The sequence below is a fragment of the Solanum tuberosum genome, unplaced genomic scaffold (assembly GCF_000226075.1).
Source record: "Solanum tuberosum cultivar DM 1-3 516 R44 unplaced genomic scaffold, SolTub_3.0 scf00180, whole genome shotgun sequence".
Lineage (NCBI taxonomy): Eukaryota > Viridiplantae > Streptophyta > Magnoliopsida > Solanales > Solanaceae > Solanum > Solanum tuberosum.
The window spans coordinates 1181355-1200424 of record NW_006239107.1 but is presented as its reverse complement, the minus strand read 5'-3'; the positions used below and the strand labels follow the sequence as shown (position 1 = coordinate 1200424).

The window sequence follows — 19070 nt, the reverse complement described above, 5'->3', positions numbered from 1 at the left end:
CCATTTTTAAGTCTCCGATAGGAAACCCTTGATAAAAAAAATGGCGACGTACTTACCTCTCTAACACAATCTTTTAGTTACAAGTCTTTTAGTTATAAAATTATGTTAGTGAAAGGTTATTTCAAAGACATAATACCATCAGAAGAGATAAACTATCAATACTGTGAATATAGGAATCAGCAAAGGCATTCCACAATAAACTACCAAAAATGTGATTCTTTATCAACAGAAGTATTCCATCAGTTATCTTTGAAAGTCCCATTCTTAATCAATAGATACATTTCACAATTAAATATGTAAAAGAATGACTAAAAGGACAGATCAGTGCATTAAGCCCTCGCTATGCACAGGTCCAAGAAAGGGACGGACTAAAAGGATTTGTTGTACACAGAGTTTGCATTTATGCAAGAAGCTGTTTCCACAACTCAAACCCATGATTTCCTGATCACATGAAAATAACTTTACCAGTTACGCAAATGTTCTCCTAAAAGGATGATCAAAGAGGAAAGATGAACATCATTAAGTTTGAAAGCTACATAATATACAAGGTTAGCATCCAAATCCAAACAAAACAATAATAATAGTTAACCTACTGGATAACAAAGTCACAAGTTCCTACAGTGATCTCAAGTTAATATACAACAAAAACTAGGTTCACTAATTAGTGGATTTATCGATACAAATACATGATCTGGGAAAAAGTTATCTGGTGCATTAAGGCTAGATACGGCCCCTGCTGGACATGTAAACAATCAATTGGATCGTGCATCTCACTCGTAAACCTCCATCCTAAATGACATGATGGATCTCAGAGATAGCTGACAGAAGACATTCCTTATTTTATAGCACAGAAGACATGGCACACACAATTTCACTAGCACTTCTTAGACAGACACATTAGCTGCAGAGAACAAACAGGGAAGATATGAGCAACCAAGAGACAAACAACATATTTTCAGAAACCTTAAACTAGTTAACATCTTAACAGTCATCAAAATTTGCAGCACACCAACAAAAATAGGGCAATATGATAACATTACTTAACAGTACTGAGCATTAAACCAACATAAGAGTTGATAAATTCATTATTCCTAAATGTTCTTTCTCGAAAAATTTATCCTGATGGAATATTCCAACTTCCATAACATCTTTCTATGAAGAAGCTTACTAGCGTGTTCAACCAAACTATTCAGAAACTAAAAGTGTGTGCTTATTTTTCTGTTTTGGCAAAGAAACTGAAAAATAGTTTCTCCTTATGAGTAGTACCATAAGCTGTTTTTTGTTTTTTGAAGACAAAGTACCCTTAGCATATGGATGAAAACTAATGTCATGCATTGTTAACAACCCATCTATGACCAAAGTCTCATAAACATGCTCCCTCTCTCTATTTTGTGAACTTATCTTTTGTATTTTAATGCAAAGAAGTTGAATAACTAGAGTCTCATAATGCATATATCAAATCAATTTACCTATTCAAAACATATTAATTATAAAGTGAATCTTTACATGTCATTTTGTGTAGTTCAATGCAAAAAGATACTTCGGAAAGATGGTCAAACACAAAAAACTTCTACAATATTATCCAAAAGTTCTTCTAGTGAAACTTCACTTGACATAAAGTCCTCAAAATAAACAAGTTCCGAATTTGGTCGACTAAACTATAAACATAGTCCTTTTTAAGAGTAGAAGGTTTGGCCTTTCCCACTAGAACGATGCCTCCTTAGTATAAACTTTGTAAATGCTAGGAACTGATGAAATTGTGGAAGGCAGTCAGTAAGTCCAGAAAGCAGATAACCTTAATGGAGTTGCAACATATTCTCAGAACTCCTGGCAAATTCCCCACAAAGATCTAAAAATAGACAGAACTTCCAAGTTTTCTATGTATTAAAACTTTTAGATAACCAAAAAGACATCAAATTTGACACCTCTCCTTTCTCTTGTTTCATTTTGGATGGGAAAAAAGCACATTATAACAATTGGACGAGCTCTACCAGCCTGCCTTCTCATACCAAAAATTATACATATCGTCACATTCATGTGAGGGAACACTTGCTACATATATCAAATTGAAGGTATACCAGTTAAATTAGTATATAAACAGAGATAGGTATACAACATAATTATCAACTAATCAAAGGGAATAAATAAGCAAATAACCAACCTGTTGAGCAACCTAATGCCATTTGCCAACTGTCCTGAGATGATTCTGTCACTGAACTCATCCTGTGTCTCAAAAAGACTGTCTAGTTTCACACTTTTTTTTTGTTTGAGAGCTCTTTGCAATTGAAGCTTTCTCATCAGATACACTCAACAATTCTCTTTTCCTCTTTCTTTGGTATGTGTACTTAAACACTCTATCATTTAGAGGTTGGCTAGGGACCCGATTGTTTACATCAGTCACCCTTGACTCTGACTTTAACAGTTGACTGCAAAGATCTTTTATAAAGAACAACTGATTGCAAACATTTTCAATATCTTCTTCTGAAAGATCCATCTTCCCCATCAACTCCTCAGGCTCATCTATTGCATAATGAACACCAGAAGCCTCAAAAGACTGCGGTTTATTATCAGAACTTTCTGCATATCCCATCTCTATGCCTTGTTCACCTTTTCCTGTGGACAATCTTTGGACCATCTCAGAAGGATCTTCACTTGGAGCATTGCCTCTTGCTACAGTTGAATCATCTGTCAAGAAATTATTGGTTGGCATGTTTTCCAACTTCAAAGAATGTTCAGAAAATGTTTCATTTTGAATGATTTCCCTATCTGACAGGTTTCCTTCAGCAGCATGAATTATCTGTGTATGTCCATTTTGGTATAACTCTAGAGCTTTGCCTGTCAAACTTAAATCCGAACTAGCAACAGAACAGTTTCCAGGGTTAACCTTTGTATGACAAGAATGGTAGCCCTCAGTTTTCTGGTTCATACTGTCAACTTCCATGTTAGAAGTTGTCACTGAATCATCCTGAGATTCTGGAGGCAATACAACTGTGTTGTCCTTTGTTAGTTCTCTAGTATCAGTACTATCAACATCCAGTGATTGCTTTTCTTCTTTCTCTTTGCTGGCAACTTTCTCAAGTTCAGCTTGAACTTCTCTCAACTCAACCCTGAGATCACTTACAATATCTTCTGCTTCCTCAAGTTGAGCTTCAAGTTCTTCAATCTTCCTCTGTTGACTCAACGATGTCAACTCTACTTCAATAATCTGTCAATAAGATATGGAAAAAATATAAATAGTGGATACTGGCAATGAATATGTTTGCAAGATGTCTTCTAGATGAATGATATATAAAGAAAGGAGAAAAGTTAAAATTAGTTACATCTACTAAATAATTGGCCAGAGGGGAATCGGGAATAAAAAAAGTTTCTTTTGTAACTGAGAATCAAAGAAGCTTTGTAAAATCAGAATGGGAAGAACTGGCATTTATCTCTCCTTATTAAAAAATAGAAATAAAAAAGGCTCAGTTTTATCTTATTATTTTTTGATAAATCCATTATTTCAGTCCTCGAATAACAATAACACTATTGTCATTACTCAATGTTTCTATGCAACAAGATTGGCGATGTTGCAAGTGTCTACCAATCAATACCACTGCCAATCCTTGGTAAATCGACTCCGGTGCCACTCATCATATCGCAACGGAGCCGCACAACGTACAATCGTATCACGACAACAAGGATGCCAACGTGCACGATGGTAACAAATCCATATCACATATTGGCTCTACTGACATACAAGAATCAAATTATATTTTATATCTGTTTCCAAAACTATGTCAGGATAATCTAACATCTGTTGGATGCTTTCCTTTTCATTTTGTTGTGAAGAATCTGAAAACTCAGACATCGTTGGCATGCGGCTGGAACAAAAGTGGACTGCATGAGTGGCCCATTTCACCTCCACAAGCTCACATGTAAGCTCATTAACATCCATTTTATAAATTGACACTGAAAAGCTCTAAACCGCTTTAAATTATTTGAAGTGATTTGTCTTGTTCTATCTCTTGATAAAAACATGTATTATTGCATCTTTGTTGATCAATACACAAACACTTCGCTCTACACACTAAAAAGGTAAAAATGAAGTCAAATAGCTTTTTCAAAAATTTCATCCGTAGGTAGAAAAACATTTTGATACCAAAATTTGAACATCTTTTTACTCCATTCTATATGCCTTAGCATCGTTACATTATTGAAACTGCAAGAACATTTTTATGTGAGGAAGAATTAGGAATCAATCAAATCACCCAAGTAGGATTCATAGAGTTCAGATTCAGAGCTGACTATCTTCGAAACTTTTTTGGTCCTTAGCATGTCACCATGTTGCTTATTTAAAAACGTCTACTCACCTCACTTTTAAATAATTACTCCCCCTTTCAAAATTATTTGACAAGACAGAAGACTGCCTCTCAACGAACTTGCTTATGTTAGCCCTGACTTAAACTATACTCCAAAAATAAGCATGAACCCAAATCTACCTCATGTGTTCATCTCAGATTTTTCTCGGCCTTGGACCTAATCTTTGGGTTATAGCGAGTATAGCCTACTCTTGTGTATTAATCAATAAAGATGCCATAATAAACCTCACGGGGTCTTATATGCCATGTCACGTCTAGGGTGTACTTTGGGTCGTGACACACACCCAACTTAGGCTTTTGGCCTATGTTTGCTATTCAAACAAACCAATGCTTAGAATAGGATTTAAGGGTGAGAAGTTAGGGACATATTTTGTTCAAGAGGTTTCAATGAGGTTGACAAGAAAGGTTTTAGGCTCAAATGCTGCCAAAATGGTTGCACACCTTCACAAGGTAGTTACAAAAGGTATGAAGATTTGGGTTCCCTCTCAAATAAATAAATTATCAAGCGATAAATTGAACAAGCCCCCATTTAGAACTTATCAGAGTGAATTTGTGAGACGAATGTTGATGTGCTTTAGTAGACAAACAAGAACTACAAAGGATAAAAGTGTCTTGCTCAGAGAATGGTAGCAAGAAGTTATTCAAGATGTACTTAAGAACTCTAAAGTGGGATGACCAAGTGGAAATGGGAGTTGCATTGGAGGACATGTGCACTTGTGGAGGAAAATGAGACACTCATACAGTCCATATCTTTTGGCTGCATGCCAATGACGTCTTTGTTTTCAGGTCTTCACAACAAAATGGAAAGGAAAAAATTCATAGAGGTTAAATTTTCCTAACGTAATTTTGAAATAAAGATAAGATTATGTTTGATAGTTGGAGAGCACAGAGTGTGTGTTAGCTTAAAATCATTATTTGATGCTTATAACTTAAGTGTCAATATTCCGAGGATTGGTTGTAGTATTGAAAAGTGTGAGATATAGTTGGCTTTGGCTTCAAATTGATTGTGGGACTAAGATCAGCAGACACTTGCAACATGGTCAATTTTGGTTTGAGCAAAGAACACCAGTGCTGTTAGTGAAAAAATTTCATGGTCAAATGCCTAGTGTTCAATAGAGTTCACCTTAGAATCCATCATCTCTTTGAGCTTCATCAGCGTCATTAGCCCCTTTTCTTTCACCACTTGGAGCTCCTCTTGAAAACATTGAGCTTTCTGTTCCGACACCATAATCCTCGTCGCTGCTTCTTTCTCTGTGTTCAAGACTACATCCGTATACGCCTTTTCTAAAGCTATTAATCTCTGTAACCCAAAAAAAACATTAACAAATGTAACAAAAACACCAATATACTCATTGCAATCTCACTAGTGGAGTCTGGGGAGGTTACGATGTTAACAAATGAAACAACAACGATAACATACACAGTGCAATCACACAAGTGGATTCTGGGGAGGTTACGACGTTAACACATGAAACAACAACAATAATATACTCGGTGCAATCTCACAAGTGGAGTCTAGGGAGGTTACAATGTTAACAAATGAAACAACAAGAATAACATACTCGGTGCAATCTCACAAGTGGAGCCTGGGGAGGTTAAAATGAGCGTACACCTTACCACTGCATTAGATCAAGTGGCACAACCGAAATTTTCATTAATGAGTTTCTAACTATGAATAGAAGAAATCGAAGGCGATTTCAATATCTACTATCTATACATAAAAAATAGTTTTAACCATGTATAAATTCGAATAAACCCCTTCAGCCCTACTTGGTTCCGCCCCAACTTAGATTTTACCACACTACCCTTTTTTTTATGACCGTTGTATTCGGACCAACTTTCACGCGCTTGGACTAATTCCACAGGATACCTGTCACCGCCCCAACTTAGACCTTACCACACTACATTTTTTTTATGACCGTGGTATTCGAACCAACTGTCATGCACGTCGACTAATTCCACGGGATAGTTGCCACCGCCCCAACTTAGACCTTACCACACTACCTTCTTTTTTTTTGTGACTGTGGTGTCCGGGCCAACTTTTGTGCCACCTCCACCACCAGGAATAAGTATCAGGTAACTCTGTCCACCAAGGCTAGGACAATTGGGAAAAAAATCAACTAGTGTTTTAGTCTCCGCTAGTTTTGAACCTGAGACCTCAAATTTCTCAACCACTTCGATTGACCACTACGACACACCCTTGGGTGCCTTACCACACTACCTTTGTGAGGTAGAGAACACGATTATTAGAAAATAAGACAGCAAAAACTAAGATTTAAAGTAAATGAAGCAACAGATAGTAACAAACACATACAAAAATTATCAAAAAAATATATCACTAAATTTACAACTAATTAATACTACCACTCCTCAAACCTCAATCCTAAACTCGTTCTGTTATACTCCAACATAATATAAGAAAATAAAAATAACATTTATCATAAAAATGAAAACATGCAAAAAAAATAAAAAATTGTCACCTCGTCGGCATCCATTGCTGTTTCCTTGAACTAAGCACAAAGCTGTCGTTTGAGGTTTTCCAGACCGAAATGTGAAGAACAAAATTTACGAAGGTGGTTTTTTTGCTTAATAAGAAAACAGGAGGAAATTGTTTTGCTTTAGTAAATTACTCAAATGCCCCTGAAAACGAATTAAAGTACATTATTGTCACTGGTACTGTCAGTACATGAGGAAAAAATGGAGGGAAAAGAGGATCTAGAGCGGCAACGGCCTAAAAAATTTGTTAAACGCAATTCACAAAAAAAAAAGTATTTAATATAATCATTTTAAAAAAGAAAATGCAAGTTTGAATCAAACTAATATGAATTAATGGTAAAACAAATACTTTTAAACTATCACTTTTTTGCGAGTTTCATACTTCAATTATCACTCGATGTTAAGTTGATTTAACTAACATACGGCAATTGTCAATTGGGAATAAATATTCGGCTAACTCCATGTCAAGGTGCATATTAATAGTGATAGTTTAAATAGGTAAATAGAACAATGAATCGTTGAATAGTTAAAGTCTATTTTTTAACCATTAATTCAACTATTTTGCTTCTTTCATAATTGGGTAAAGTAAATAACTTGTTGTAATAGGTAAAAATATGCTTAAAAAAAACTGCTAATGTATAAAAAGTTAAATAAATTACTTGGTTGGTCTTTGGTTTAGGTGATTGGTCAAAGAGTTTTGGTTTAACTGATTCATTTTTCTATCTTGTGTTAGTAGTTGTTTTGTATCAAATTTGGCCACTTACAAAATGAGCAACAGAAGAAAAAAGTAACATTTTCATATCTCTTGTGCGTAAAAATGAAGATCTCTTGGAAAGCATTTAAAATCCAGTTTCTCCTATTCAGCTGCACGTTGAGCTAAATCATCAAAGTTAGAATGAAACGCGAGCCCTTTAATCGCCCAAGCCAGTTGCCACAACACCCATTTCTCTATCACCATTCACCAGCAAGCTTATCAATCTTTCAAAGTTGATAAGGCTGGCTAATTTTGTACAGAAGCTGCCGCAGATCAAACCTGTTGTTGTCTTTGGGTGAATAACACAACTCTGCAAGACGAGAAACTTTATATGCCTTATCTGATAAACAATCTTATGTAGAAACTATAAAGAACTTCTAATGCCTACATAGTTGACATCAACTTGCTTGGGATTGAGGCGTAAATGATGATGATGCTTCTCTAATGAAAGTATGGAACACAGAACAATAGCATTACACTGTCTAAATCCTTTATACTGGCTCTGACTACTTGGCTTTAAGGTACATGGATATGGGAACGAGTAGGCAGGCATTTAGTACGGGTATGTATCTCTCTCTCTTTTTAAGGAGGATCAACAGTGTTCTACTTACCCTCCAGAGTGACTCGAACCACTTGAGCAAGCCTCCCTTGTCCGTCTATTGATGGAATGGAATAGTACTTAAAGAAGGTACTTCACTTTGTCAGCCACCTCTGCACGCGTCAACTTTGTGCCCATTTGTAACACATATTCTGCAATATGATTCAGTAAGTTGTCAAGGACTACGAAACCTGTGGAAGAAATGATCCTACGGCAAGTCTGCTTCCATAGACTTACAGAATGAGAGGACAAATCTTAAACATTGATACGGACAGGTCCCCAGCGAAAAATCTTCCACAACCTTCCATACACTGAAAGCTCATCATAGGTCATACCCTTATCCATTTCATCCAGTTGTTTCACAAATATTGTAATGCAGAATAAAAACTCTCCATAGTGATTTATTAGTGAAGGATAAGAAAATACTAGTAACAGGAAACATGATCATACGCAAGACTAGAAAAGGCATTAGAAACTGAAAATAGGCAGTACACTGAATCAATACCTGACTATAATTTGAACGTATAGGTTCCACTTCAGCAGTAGGTGGTGCAGCTACAATCTTTGTCGAGAATGAGTAACCGAGATGAATGGCAACCCATTTCAGAAATGTTCGAAGATCCATCTTACTGATGCTTCCAATTGGATATCTATATCTGCTGAACTACAATCATACAGCAAATATAGACAGTTATCACCTGAATAAGTGTTAGAAAAAAAAGAGAGAGATGCACTAATATACAATTCAATCTGTTATCTGTTTATCAACATGCTCTACAAGCACAGAAGATCAAAATATGAGGAGAGTTCAAGCCAGCTGCAAACAAATTCAAACAGTAGTAGCTAGGTGGCCCAAAAATCGTCTTGACAAAATCAGCACTGTGAGCTCCCAATCTCCATTAATGGAGAATGTACTGATATGAGAGAAAGAAATCGAGAGAGAAGATACATGGAAAGATATTTTTCATTGAATGTGAATTAAGAAAATAAGTATTACAATGTGAATCTATATATACAAATCACTAATCAACAAACTATGGCAGAATTTAACTAATCAACAACTTGACTCTAATGTAACTGAATGTCAACTAACTCTACTGTTCACAACTAACTAACTTTTACTGTTCACAGCTAACTAACTTTACACTTTATATTCTCATCACGTCTGTTGACTCGATTCAACAAAAAATTCTTCTACCTTTGTTAAGTAACCACATAATCCTTCATCCATCCACATTGGAGCTACCAAAAACTAGATAAAAACCAGGTTTATTATGAAGCCACGGTAGTAGAGATGCTAACATGAACGCTAAAACCATTCAGACGCAAGCTTGAATGTTTTGCTACCCTAAGGGGTTGTTTGGTATCGGGGATGGGACAAAGTGATCCCATGGGATTAGTTATCATAAATGGTGGGATAAATAATCTCGGGACTAACTAATACATGTTCAATGTCTTATCCCCCCATCTACCTACAAAGAGATACTCAGGTTAAAATTGCACTGACAAGCAATTACTTGGTCTTTATTTCAGAAATGGTTCTTATTAGTCCAACCAACTATTAGTTGGCCAAACAATATGAGGGTAAAGGTTTCAGTTCCTCCATAAAGCAAATAATTAGATAAGGGTAAAATTTATCACATTATTACCTTGTAGTGTGGACTTTCCAGTAAGTGTTTGAAATATAAAATGTAGTGAAGAGACCAAAATTAAAGAGGCCAGGATCTATCTCATTAGACAACACCTTTGCCCGGTTTTTTGTGGCTTCTGAACCGTCACACGCATAAACAACACTGTTTGGCTCAATAATCAATTCAAATAAATCATTTTCAAACATAGAGTTCTGATAGAACACTGTTGGTATTCTCCAGAAGTGAGGACACCCTTAGGACTTCTCCACTGAAGGTGACATATATGAATCAATAGAAAAGGCATGAAATCTTATAGTAGATCATCTGCTTACAGTTGGAGATGTCATTCTCTTTCTAATTTCATCCGCCAGTAAAAGTAAAAAACTTGCAAAATTTAAACCCTTAAAGTTCAGATCAACGGTGTCATTAAACTCTATGGGAATATTCACTTCTCGGAATTTTAATGAGTCCTTGATATTAGAGAATGAATGTCATTTAAGAACAAAATCTAAGTAGGGTTGACTCCTAGAATTCATGAGGTTGGTTGTCAGCTTTGGTTTAGCACAGTGTTTTGGACGGCGAAAGGCGACAAACGGAGACAAGGGTCTGACTAGCCTTGCCTCGCCTCGCCTCTCGCCAAAGGTGCAATGGCGATCGCCTTTGAGAACACTGGTTTAGCAGGCAGTAGCACAACAGGTCTAGCCGAGATTTCATGATGACCAAATTCTCATCTTTGCAATGTTCAAATTTTCTACATGTATTAAGATTACTAAAAGGGCTCTCAATTCTGGACCAGAAATATGCTGCCCAAGGCAAGGCAATAAAAAAGCCATTTGCAAATTGAAAATGAGCAAAGCAACTTTAAAGTAGTAAATTATTACTACAGTTGTAATTAGAGAACACCTATAAATCAGAATAGAAAATCTGATAAAGGAGAAAATAGTGGCACTTTGCTGATTTTATTGCCTATTTTCAGATCCCATAAAAAGTAAAAACAGTATAAACAACGTGCTCAGCAAATTCTTTGCTTCCCGTTGAAAACTAACCATCAGTGTATTAGCCAATTCAAATGTCATCAGCTTTTACCGGTTCATCGCCATTTGCAATTTCTGCATTGACATCACCGGTGAGTAAACTACAGAGAAAACAAAGCTAAGTGCTGTTTACTTTTACCTTTAACAATAAGGTAGACAATCTGACCAGCTCAATGCAATTTATCAGTCAGAATAGCGTAAATGAAGACAGGGTACATGTATTACAGGACATGCACGGATAGGATAATAAAAATGCTTGCCAGCTCTAGAACACTACAGACGGAAAAATTAGCTGATGTGTAGCGGAAACCTGACCACTAATGTGACAAATCAAGGATCCCCTCAAAATTTGACCATGCTGTAGCATTTTCAGTTTAACTACACCATGGGAAGTTCAATCCCAAAATTATATAAGTGAGACCATTCTTTAGTAACTAGTACATTTTAACAAAGCAGACCTCCACACGTACCATGTTTTCTCGGTAACAATTCACCAAATACGAATCCAGTTAATAATTTGAGTAATCAAACAGCACCAGTAATTATCTATCATTTTTTCACTGAAGGATGCTGTTGGTTCATGTAGGAAACTACCAAAGGTTCAAGCGACTACACGGATAGGGGAACATAATCACTGCAATTTCATTCTTCTCATTAACTACAACGAAACCTATTTACATGACAGCAATGTGATTGTCATACTCTAGCTACAAAAAAACAGGAAAATAGCTAGAACTCAACAATATAGATGTTTAGAAGGGAAGAGAATCCAATAAACCTTTTACTACAAGATGTCACATTGAAAAACTATAGCAACAAGGAAGGAACTATCAGCACCACCAGACACTGGAAGCAAAAATCCAGATGCACCACTTACTCTTAGATAATCCCATAGCCAGCAAAAGGTTCAAGTGCTATATCCTCCTCGTATCTAATCTGGAAACAGAAAGCAATTCACTAAGCAAACTTAATTAAGAAACGCTGAATACACCAGACAGTACCAAAGGGGAAGTAAGAACCATTATCACTTGATATACAATGATAAAGCAAAATACAATGAAGACTTGATAAACTCAAATACACCAATTTAGAACCAACAAAGCAAAACAGACAATTCTTTTACACTCTTGGTTTGGTTTTGATATGTAACTTTAAAGCCTGTTAAAAATTGGTTTGCTTTTGGTTTAGGCAAAAACAGGATCACCAAAACTATGCACATTTAGCAGTCCTTGAAGATGCTATTTTTGTTTACCATCGGATTTCTCGGTAGTTGCCATCATTTGCTAGCCACAACTTTGGCCTTATCATGACTATTTTCCTGTTTAGGCACAACATTTGACAGTTGTAATGTTCTGAATCTGATAACAGGCACATATACTGAAGCTACATAAACATAATATGCCATCAGTCCAATCTCCCACCTGCAAGTTAATGGAAACTTTACAAAGGAGGGAAAAACTCAAATGATAATTTACTGTCTCTCTACTTCTTTTCTGATGCCAACTTATCAGTGAGTCTTTCTTTTTAAACATCAAGTAGTATTTCAATGATGAGAAACCTTGATGATATCACCAATATAATTGACTTGTTGTGGCCAAGGCAAAACAAACTGATTTCCATCTCAAATGAAAAATCAGCATATTATATTATCAATAGGTCTTGTTACTCCACAACAAAACCAAACATTCATATGTGCAAAGTAACAACAATTACTACTACGCCTCAGTCCAAAACGAGTTGGGGTCGGTTAATTGACAAGTTATACACCAGTTGTCACTTGTCAGCCCACTGCAACCCTCTCCTCCTTTATTCAAGCTTGAAACTGTCAATTTGAGCAAGCTCACACTAGTGGAATCAATTATTCATTTATTCATATGTGCAAAGTAGTAGGATTACCCGGATTATTCACACAATTATTTGTTAAAGTTATGCATGTTATGTCGAGTTTAGTTATTCCATCTTCTGCCCTACATAAAATACATGTTTTAGTTGTGCGGGATTGTAAACTGGTAGCCAAACACCGTGCTTGGTGTGTAAAATTTGATACATAACAACTAAAATGCTATCAAACACGATTCCAATTATGCTGATTTTGATACCTGAATAATTCACTTCCTAACCAAGAACAAAAACGACCCGAAGAAATGATATTTAACATAGCACATATAGAAACTTACGTGAGCATAACAGGTTCCTCAAATTGCAGTCGAAATTCATATTCCATTGGTTCAAATTACACGTTGCAACCTTCAATTGCCTCAATTTCAATTTCCCTTCCAGTTATCTGTAATTTCTTTTGAATATATTACTATACTGTGATAGAGCAGAGGTCTCGGGATAGTGTTAGGCTCTCGATTTTTCGAGGCAAATTCAAATTTAATAATCACTACTATCGATTTTTCGAGGCGAATTCGAATTTAATAATCATTAATGTGAGTATCAACACTGAATGAGAAACCGGAAAAAAAAATGGGGAATCGGAATTTGGAAAGTGAAATTCGATTCCTATCGAGTATTGTAAAACTCGAGAATAGTGTACCTCCTGTCAAACTGCATTAGAGAAAGTTTTTTCAGTTTCTCTTTTTTAAAATTTATGGAAAATGTTTAAATGTGTCATCGAATTTTGAGATAAAGTTCATCTATGGCTTTCCGTTAGGTTTGGTTCATCGATCTGTATCATTTTCATTTGAGAAAAGACTCATTTATGTCATTATTTATCAATTGAAAATAGTTTTGATTTTGCACAACTATTCAAACGAAATGGCATAAATGAGACAATTTTTTAACGAATAATATAGATGAACTTTTTTCCAAAGTTTAATAACATATTTGAGTCTTTTCCTAAATTTAAATGTATCTGGTGAAAAAATATTTAGCAACCGTTTCGAGAAAAAGAAGTTCAACACGAAAATCTTTAAATATTGTCAAGGATCTCAAATAATATGTCAAATTGGTCCGATGTTGTTATGATTTTTGATTTTTTTTAATTAATCATAACAACTTCATCATGTTTTTTTTGTTTTTTTTAAGCCTACTAGACAGTGTCTAGCGGTCTTTTATTTTACATAAAAAAATATCAATAGGAATAAGTACGAGCAAGGGGATCTACTCATAACATCTATGTCATTTTTTGGTATGAATAAAGATAAAAATGAATGGCTTTGTAGATGATCATTTTAAAAATCTTTCTAATTATTTTTGTTCTCTATTATTTCTAATTTATAGTATCCTGAGGAAAACGATTTTGTTTTCCACCAAGCTAAAACAATATGTTGATATCTCTGGTAAATCAAAATCATTATTTAATATAGTTATTTTATTTCACTTTCTTCTTTACAAATAAGAAATTGAAAATTTAGTTACAATTAGAATTCAACTTTCTATCTTCATCCATGGATCCATTATTCATGCTTATTCAATTTGGCACATATTAATTCAATTCAAAAATTCTATCTCACAATTTCATAATTCAGTTTTTCAATGTCTAAGTAACCAAATTAAAAGGAGAATACTATGTTATTATTATTTCCCATTGCCAAAATAAAAATATTCTTTAGAGAAATGTAATTAACCCCATGTCTGATTCTTGGGGTCAATCATTCATTTTGAAAAAAAAGAAAAAAAATGACATGACTATTCACTAATCATTGATATAATGCAAGTAGCTATAACTTTATCGTGTAAATCCACTTATATCTGAATGATGGGCAAAATTTGGAGACTTCAAACTATACTGCAAAATATTCTGTTGAATAATTGCTTATAATATACCACTATAGGTTAGACAATTTTATTATGTATATAATATATGCTTCCAACACATAATTGTCCATCCAATGTGGGTGGACAGCTTTATAATTGTTAGGTCACATAATCTAACTTGTCTTTCTTAATTACTTTGACTAGCTAGTGAAGCAGAGTCGCAATTTAGTGACATTTATCATTTTATGTCAATTCAAATTGTGGCCTACATAATCTTGTATCGTCAATTAAGCTTTATAGGCGTAAAACCGACGGACGGTATATACTCAATTTTATATCTATTTAGAATCGACCTCAGGGGCTTCCATTTCCACCGTTTTGCTTCCTTGGTGACTCAAACTCACAACTTTCGTGTTGAAGGTGAGAAATGCTTACCATCCGAACAACTCTTTCTAATCAATTTGATTTTCACGCATTTTTGTGCGAGAAAATAAACGTCCATCAATCTTCTTTGAAAAAAAAAAAATTAACCGACAAGATCAATTTCTAGATTTTTCTTTTTTGGACCGCTCTTGTCCGTTGATTTTTTGTATTGTTTTTAGTAGTATTTCTTCTATTTCCAATAATTTGTAGTACTCCCTCTGTTCCTAATTACTTGTCCACTTTTCTTTTTATAGTTGTCCTTAATTACTTGTCAATTTTGACAAATCAAGAAAGGACAATTTTTTTTACCTATTATATCATCAATTAATTACTTTGAAAAAAGTAGAACTTCTTGAAAACTTAAGTTTTTAATTCATTCACTTCATAATTAATAGGGGTAAAATAGTAAACTCGCTATGTTAATAATTGTTTTCGTAATAGGTGTGTCAATTCAAAAGTGGACAAGTAATAAGGGACAGAGGGAAGTATTATTTTTCAAGCCCCGTCATTCTATTTTACTTTATATATATATAGCCGATGAAAGTCGTATGTACGGCTTGGAGGGAGATCTTTCATATCTTTCGAGATCCACCCTACAATGGGGTAAAAAAGCCATCCTGGGTCTTCCCGTTCCGTCATCTGGCTTATGTTCTTCATGTAGCATTCAGACCGAATAACTCTATGAAATTACGTCGATACTTTCACATATTATGGGTAACATAGGAGACATCTCTATTTTTCCCCTAGGGAATCTTTAGAATTCCCAATGTTTAACTTTCAATTCGCCTCTGAATATATATATATATATATATATATGGTAATTTAATCAACAATTTCATGTGGATATCATGTGCTTGTACAACTATACAGCTGTGATAACCTATCCCTAGTCTAGAATCTAGATTAAACTAATTAACTCCAATTAAATAAGATTGGCTAATTAATCTTCACCCTAATAAATGATTAACATCCCTAGTTATGGACTTATCAATTAAGTCTAGGGCCTAGGTATATATGAACATGGAACATATATTCAATCTGTTGGCTATAAACATAAAATAATGTAGTGCAAATGAGAATATATCTGGTCCATAAAACAATAAATATCCATCAGGTGAGTATTAATTAGCGACATACATGATTTAATTTTTTAATTGAACTTTTAGTTCTTGTATTGTTCAATTTGGTAATTTGAGGGTTATAAGAGACAATATAATGCCTCTCCCTTTGACATGTCCTGCAGAAGTTGCCTAATTTAATAACTTTTAATAAGATTGGTATAAGATATGTTATTTAAATGTCATGCAACCCTAAGGGTCCAACTTTACAAAAAGAAAAAAAAAATGTCAATAAATAATGGAGGCCCTTCTTCTTGACCTAATTTAGATCTCAAATGGGGGCACACGCGCAACATATATTATGTGTCTAGATACATAATATATATAATATATGTGTTCGTTGACGTGTGTTGAGTGCTTTCAGTTAAGAAAGGAGAAAATACGATGAAATTTATAGATATTGTGATGTATGAAATATTGTATAAGTAAAATGGTTGATTGTTGATCTAGAACTTCTAATAAGATGGTCAATAAGACAATAAATAATATTTTACTAACATTTTACATGTAGTAATTCTTATTCTTTAATATTATTTTTTTTTAAGTTGCATGCACCATGCAACGTATTATGAAAAAAAATTGCACTTGGTTGAGAGAAAAAGCATAAAGCCACTAGGGGTGAAATGATATATTTTACCAAATGTCAAAATAAAACTTTATTTAGTGTTTAAACTTTAAAGTACTAAAAAGTGTTGGAGAATTTATTAATTTCCTCATTTCTCATATTGTGATGGCTTTGGTACCTTAGACTTGAAGAAAACTCTTTTTTCTTTCTAAAGAAGTACAGTCGAAATCATGAATTTTTATAATTAAAAAAATTGTGTCAAAAGTTGGTGGGAAAGTCTAAAGACACATGCCTATTACATTTCAAAGGAGGAAAGGTGAAGAATATAAAAGACATAAAATAAAACGAAAAGGAATATATATATATATGGAGAGGCTCAACGGAATTGGTGGCCTAAACTCAAATTTTAATTAGAGATTTCAAGTGTATATTCAATAAAATTAGCTTCTGTGAGCATCACGTATCTCTCACTACTAAAAAACTGCTAAAAAACGATAGAAGAAAAAGCGACGGACTAAGAGATGCCATCCGTCGCTTTTTAATTAAAATAATTATTTTTAAAATTTTTTACCAAAAAGCGCCGGACTGCATCTCTTAGTCCGTCTCTTTTTATTAAAAATAATTATTTATAAATTAAATAATAACTGCGCTGTCCGTCGTTTTAATTTATTTTATTTTATTAATTAGTTTTTAAAATAAGCGACGGACGGCATCTCTTAGTCCGTCGCTTTTTCTTCTATCGTTTTTTAGCAGTTTTTTAGTAGTGAGAGATACGTGATGCTCACAGAAGCTAATTTTATTGAATATACACTTGAAATCTCTAATTAAAATTTGAGTTTAGGCCACCAATTCCGTTGAGCCTCTCCATATATATATATATTCCTTTTCGTTTTATTTTATGTCTTTTATATTCTTCACCTTTCCTCCTTTGAAATGTAATAGGCATGTGTCTTTAGACTTTCCCACCAACTTTTGACACAATTTTTTTAATTATAAAAATTCATGATTTCGACTGTACTTCTTTAGAAAGAAAAAAGAGTTTTCTTCAAGTCTAAGGTACCAAAGCCATCACAATATGAGAAATGAGGAAATTAATAAATTCTCCAACACTTTTTAGTACTTTAAAGTTTAATCATATAAAAAATAAAATTGAGAAATATTTTGATTTAAATTATTTAAATCGTCTTCCGGAGAATGGTTTTGTGTAAAATAAAAAACAAAAAAAATTATAATACCGACTTTCAGATGTCGGTAAAATTAAATAGTATGTAATAAATTAATATTTTCAATTAACTTTAAATAAACCGAATGACGGTTTTATATAAGTTAAAAAATAATTTAATATAAAATACCGACCTCCCGATGTCAATATTATTTAATTAACATGATTAATTTTTATTTATCTTAAAATTTAATGTGATACCGACCTCATGAGGTCGGTATTTTTTATTATATCTAATTACTTTTAATAAAAGCGACATCCGGAGGTCGGTATGTTTAAAATATTTCTATTAATCATAATTTTGCTATTGTGCATAATATTAAATTTTCATTTTACACCTACGATTAATTGTTCAAAAAGTGTAACAATTTTGTATACTTTTATAAATAAAAAGTTAGAATTCGTGGAATAAATAAAAAAATATCTATAATCCATATTTAGAGTATGAAACTACGTTGATATGAATTAGGAGATAATTATACTTATATTTATAGAGTAATGTACAAATCCTATCAGTTCGTCGTCTAATCATAAACTTAATATCTCATGTCGTGATGTAGCAGAAGTGAAGAGCTAACATATAATTCATTCCAGTATGAAATGCGAGATAGTATTATTATATACGTTCGATCTTGAATGGATGTCAAGTGTAGTGATCACCTCCTAATTATGATGACATGTAAATGATACTTCATCGGAGTATGAAATACGTTGATTAATTATATATATATATTCCTCGAGTAGTTTAACAAATCAAGTGCTACACCATATGATACGATGTCTACTCTAGCTCCAGGACAGAAGGACAGACTTGGTATAGTCATGATTGAGCCGGATGGATCATCGTAAGTTTGTTTTGTTATCTATTTGTTAGTTTATTTTATTTATTTCTTATACTTTAATATATTATTCATGAACTAACATATTTATTATGTGTTTTGCAGGTGGCATCCTGCAAAGGATGCTGCCCGGGCTTTAAAAGAGTGTGTTAGAAGACTCTATACACAAGCTTATCACTCTTGGAGCAAGATTCCAAACAGTATACGCCAGGCGATGTTTAATAACTTTAAGGTATATATTTTTTAGTTAAGTTTAGTATACTTTACTTTTTTTTACTATCGATTTAATTAACATTATTCAATTTTTTTCAGACTATGTGTACTTGGGAG

The 19070-nt window shown here is 33.8% G+C and overlaps 2 protein-coding genes across 8 annotated transcripts in view; one reads left to right on the top strand and one right to left on the bottom strand.

Annotated features, from left to right (window-relative positions):
* Positions 1–493: 493 nt before the first annotated feature.
* On the bottom strand, positions 494–13408 carry LOC102596124 (uncharacterized). 7 transcript variants are annotated; one of them, XM_015312037.1, is made up of 9 exons: positions 13049–13408; positions 12124–12292; positions 11749–11807; positions 8444–10946; positions 8220–8358; positions 6839–6998; positions 5482–5658; positions 2162–3205; positions 494–901 (listed from the first exon to the last, which is right to left on the bottom strand). In XM_015312037.1, the coding sequence occupies exons 6-8, from the start codon at positions 6851–6853 to the stop codon at positions 2231–2233; spliced, it is 1167 nt and encodes a 388-aa protein (XP_015167523.1). In that variant the 5' UTR covers positions 6854–6998; positions 8220–8358; positions 8444–10946; positions 11749–11807; positions 12124–12292; positions 13049–13408; the 3' UTR covers positions 494–901; positions 2162–2230. The 7 variants fall into 7 exon arrangements, 6 of the variants coding, with proteins under 6 accessions (XP_015167523.1, XP_015167526.1, XP_015167524.1 ...); XM_015312040.1 differs by lacking the exon at positions 13049–13408 and having other exon boundaries at positions 8444–8517; positions 8712–10946; positions 12124–13030; XM_015312038.1 differs by lacking the exon at positions 13049–13408 and having other exon boundaries at positions 8444–8870; positions 9856–10946; positions 12124–13030.
* Positions 13409–18699: 5291 nt separating this feature from the next.
* LOC102577703 (uncharacterized) overlaps positions 18700–19070 on the top strand; it is a gene marked incomplete in the record, with an annotated part of 1193 nt that continues 822 nt past the window's right edge. The window contains 4 exon segments of the mRNA NM_001287950.1: positions 18700–18746; positions 18846–18854; positions 18857–18972; positions 19053–19070. Coding sequence (NP_001274879.1) covers positions 18737–18746; positions 18846–18854; positions 18857–18972; positions 19053–19070 — 153 coding nt within the window.